General features: G+C 40.2%; 1 protein-coding gene across 5 annotated transcripts in view; it reads right to left on the reverse strand.

Annotated features, from left to right (window-relative positions):
- Window positions 1-4,187, reverse strand: part of Cep152 (centrosomal protein 152) — an 82,867-nt gene that overhangs the window by 36,121 nt on the left and 42,559 nt on the right. For all 5 annotated transcript variants that reach the window (XM_008831783.3, XM_008831781.3, XM_029562942.1 and 2 more), the window contains exons 14-17: window positions 1,775-1,897; window positions 1,222-1,331; window positions 396-524; window positions 150-285 (exon numbers count right to left, since the gene is read on the reverse strand). In XM_008831783.3, the coding sequence (XP_008830005.1) occupies window positions 150-285; window positions 396-524; window positions 1,222-1,331; window positions 1,775-1,897 (498 nt within the window). The remainder of the gene's footprint in view (window positions 1-149; window positions 286-395; window positions 525-1,221; window positions 1,332-1,774; window positions 1,898-4,187) is intronic.

Genomic DNA, 4,187 nt, shown 5'->3' on the forward strand with positions numbered 1-4,187 from the left:
ATTTTCTGAATTTTGTGAGCCATATTAGTTTGATATAACCAAATAAAGAGACCCCCATGAATACTTTCCCACTTACTTCCCTCTATCAAGTGTGTTAGGGTAAAGACTGGAGCCTGTAGAGGGAAATGATGAAGAACAGTCCAACACACCTTCTGCTCCTGAACCTGCTGCTCCTTTTCCATGGTTTTCCTGAGAACTGATTCTAGATTATCCTTCTCTCTGCATACCTCTAGGTAACATTCCTGCACAGCAGTCATCTCCTTGTTCATCTTGTCGAGATCAGACCTAGAATACAAAAAACAAGCAACTAACCACAAAAAATAAAAGTTCTGCATATCAAACCATTTTCCTCCAAATTATGGCACTAAAGGCCAACCAAGCCCCTTTCCTCTCACCTGAGCTGCAAGTGAGTCCCTTCATAAACCTCAAAGAGCTGCTGCTTCTCCACAGCGTGCTTGGCTAAGAGGCTATCTCGGATCTGGGCTTTCATGGCTTCATGGTGTTGTTGGTAAGTCCTTTCACACCTAGCAACAGAGATGGAATCTAAAGCAAGGTATTACTAGAAGCAGAAAGAGTAAATTGGGATTTCTTCCTTTTCCCTTATTTTCACTAATGCAAATTATAAATAAGGCCACATTGCTCCTCCCTAACCAATAGTCTTTTGAGAATCTTCTAAACTTTCTTTCTTCATGTTTCCAGAAAAAAATCGAACTCTTGGATATGAGAATGCACCAGTCCTTTACACAGAACAGTCTGTGCTGAGGACTTCTGTTTACAAAGAAATTAATTGAAATAACTGAAAAGTGGTTCTAAAATTCAAGTCATACATATTAAATGTACAAATAACAACAGTATCCAACTCACAAATAAGTTATGTTCCAGAGAGCTGTTTCTAAGTTTATGATTTGGTATTTGGAAGACATATTCCCTCACGCAGGTTGCTTCTTTATAAAGAATAGCTTCCCAGACTACCCTATTATCTTTAAAAAGCTATATTATTTCAATGAACTACAATTTTGATGAGCTATAAAACCCAGCCCACCACATAGCATTGTTAAAATATGTTCCAAGTTTAATTGGAGAACCTAGGGATTTGCCTCTGCTAAGCTAAGATCTCCACAGAGAGGATTCAATTCATCCTCTTTTTTGAGGATGGAGGAATGGGCTTGTCAGGGAAGGAGACCCAGGAGATAAAGCATTAGGTACTGTCATAGACCTTACCTATCCACCGCCTCCTGCTTATCATGGTCAAAATCCTGCACCATCTGTCTCATTTGATTACATAGGTCTTGATTTGTATTTCTCAGCTTTTCTTCAGCTTCTTTAAGTTCCTAGACACAGAAGAATAAAGTATTCACAGAAAATAAACAAAACTTATTCTTAACAGTCCTTGCTCTATAACATTATCTGATGTAATCTGACTTTCAAAATTCTCCAAAAGAAAAAGTATCTTCATACCTTAATAATATGTATTTCTTTAGTAAATAGCTTTCTGATAGGAATAAAAGTTAAAATTTTAAATTTAGATTTTGCTTTGTTTATTCCTGAGACAAGGTCTCACTATGTAGCCCTAGCTGGCCTGTAACTTCCTACGTAGACCAGGCTGACCCTGAACTCAAAGACTCAAAGACACCCACCCCACCTGCCTCTGCCTCTCTCTGCCTACATCTGTCTACTAACACACACTGCCTGCGTGTCTTATATAACTCTGCTATAGCCTTTGTATTTAATAAGGTTATGAAAACTCTCATAAAAACACAGGACACTCAATCACCTGATTTTGTTGTTGTAAAGCTTGCACCTCATTTTTCAGTCTCAAAATGTCATCTCTGAGAATCATATCAGAAGGGTCAAGCCATAATTGATTGGTTGGCTTTTCTGAGGTATCTGTTTTAGTCTGAAAGATAAAAAATTTTAAAAATGCAAGTTTTTAGCCAAAAAATTCATTTTTTAAATAATTACTGAACTGAATGGAAAGATGGAATCTAACAATTCTTTCATCAGCATTTCTTATATTACCACCAGAGTAGAGCCTTTAAGGTTTATGTTTTTGCTAGACTGCTGAGTTTTTATTACTGGGAATGAAAGTAGTATCACGTTAACACAATGAAAATCTCTTTTCATGGTAAAATCTTACATAGGCTTCCATCACATTTTGTTTACATCACACTAGAAACACAAAGAGACTAGGCACTTGTACTTGTCAGCAACAGTGCCTTTGATGAAGATCTTTAGAGATCACTTCAATAAAAAAAAAATTCTTCCTAGAACCACATAATGGTTTTTATTATTAACTTGACAATATTTTGAATCACCTAGGACACATACTCTGGTTTTGTCTGTGAAGATGTCTCCAGAGAGATTTAACTAAGAACAAAAAACTCACCAGGAATTATGGGTGGCCCCATTTCATGGGCTAGGAATCCTGAACAGAATGGAAAAAAAAGAAACAGCTGAGCACCAGTGTTCATCTCTCTCTGCCTCCTGACTGCCCACTGAATGATGTGGCCAGCCTCTTCCTGCTCCTGCTGCCATGCCTTCCCTACCTCCGCCAGCTGTCTCCCCCAATCCTTGAACCAAAATAAACTTTTCTTCTCTGGGTTGATTCTGGTCAGGTATCTGGTCACAGCCATGAGAAATAGTAACTAATAGAAAATATCTGTTCCAAGAAGTGGAGCTAAAGCTGTGATGACATGATCACGTGGTTACATGATCATCCTTTTTCTACTGGTTTCTGAGGAATTTCAAAGAATCTGAACGTATGAGCTAGAGAATCCCTAAAATGCCCTGCACAGAACTTATGGGCCCTTCTGGTATGAGCCTGGAAGACCAGGAGACTAACAGAAATTTAGACAGTGAAGTCCTGGCTCGCCAGGCTTCAGGAAGAACAAAAGCTCCATGAGAACTGGATTACAGGCCATTCATGTAATTTTCTACCAAAGAATCTGGCTGCATTTTGCCTATACCCAGAGGACTTGAGTGAGGCTAAATCAAATTTGTTTGGTGGAGGAAAATTTAAGCCACCACAGAATCTAGGCTGTGGCATGGTTACTACTCACCGTTCTGCTCTTATTTAGGTATGCAGTGAGAGAGAAGCAGGCAAAGCTACAAGACATTATAAATGCAGTCCGGCAAGAAAAGGAGTGTGAGCGAATGTAAAGATGTGGACACAGCAGGCATGATGAAGACAGTTGCAACCATGAAGAAATTAACAGAGAAACCTCATACTCAATAGGACAACAGGAATGGTGCCCCAAAGACTAGACTCCAACTTCTTACAATGCAAACTCACTTGAGACAACCTGAGCTGAGAATGTCACTGAAGCGGCTCTGTGACTGAAAACAACTACTTAGAAGTGTTTCCCCAGGTTCACCTGCCAAAGCACACAGATGCCACTACAGCTGTATAGAGGGGCCAGACTCCATCTCAAACTAGTAGCACAACTTTGCATCATCCACATGGTGCATGATTTTCAAAGATGTAAAATGCAAGTTACAAGGTCATGGGGGCTTGCACTGAGGTTCCCAAGAGCCACTGACTGAAGCCAGGAAATGTATGGCAGGGCTAAATTCCCTGCAGAAGGCCCTGAGAAGCCACTGTGTGAAGCTGTGAAGGTAAAGTCTAACTTGCAGTGGAGACCCAGGACATGAGATGTCAAGACCACAACACATCTGTCAAAAAGCCTACGGGGCACAGAGTAGGGCTGCCAAAGGGAGAATCTATGTGTCTTATAAGTAGCATACCTGGAAGAGTGGGGCTTCCTAAGGCCAGTAGAGCCCAAATAATGCCACCAGGAGTCCCAGACGCCAAACATGAATTTGGTGTTTGCCCCACTGGATTTTGATACTGCTTTAGCCTGATCTTTGTTTGCTATAACCCCCATTCATCCCTTTTAGAATAGGACTATTTATTGTGCCATGGTATACTGTATGTAACTCTTTTTTTTATTTTAAAGGGGATCACAACTTAAAAGATTGCTGTCTCAGAAGAGACTGGACTTTAAGCTTTTGAACAATGTTAGAACTGCTAAAATTTGGGGGGGGCTCTCACAGATTAATTAAATGCACTTTGCATTTGAGATGGCCAGGAGCCTTTGAGCATCGGGGTGGAATATTACGATTAAAAGTGATATTTTGGGGCTCCTCCCAAGTCCATGTGACCCCTGAGGAACAGATCCTCAAACGAC

Source organism: Nannospalax galili, unplaced genomic scaffold (assembly GCF_000622305.1).
Source record: "Nannospalax galili isolate Female #2095 unplaced genomic scaffold, S.galili_v1.0 scaffold735, whole genome shotgun sequence".
Lineage (NCBI taxonomy): Eukaryota > Metazoa > Chordata > Mammalia > Rodentia > Spalacidae > Nannospalax > Nannospalax galili.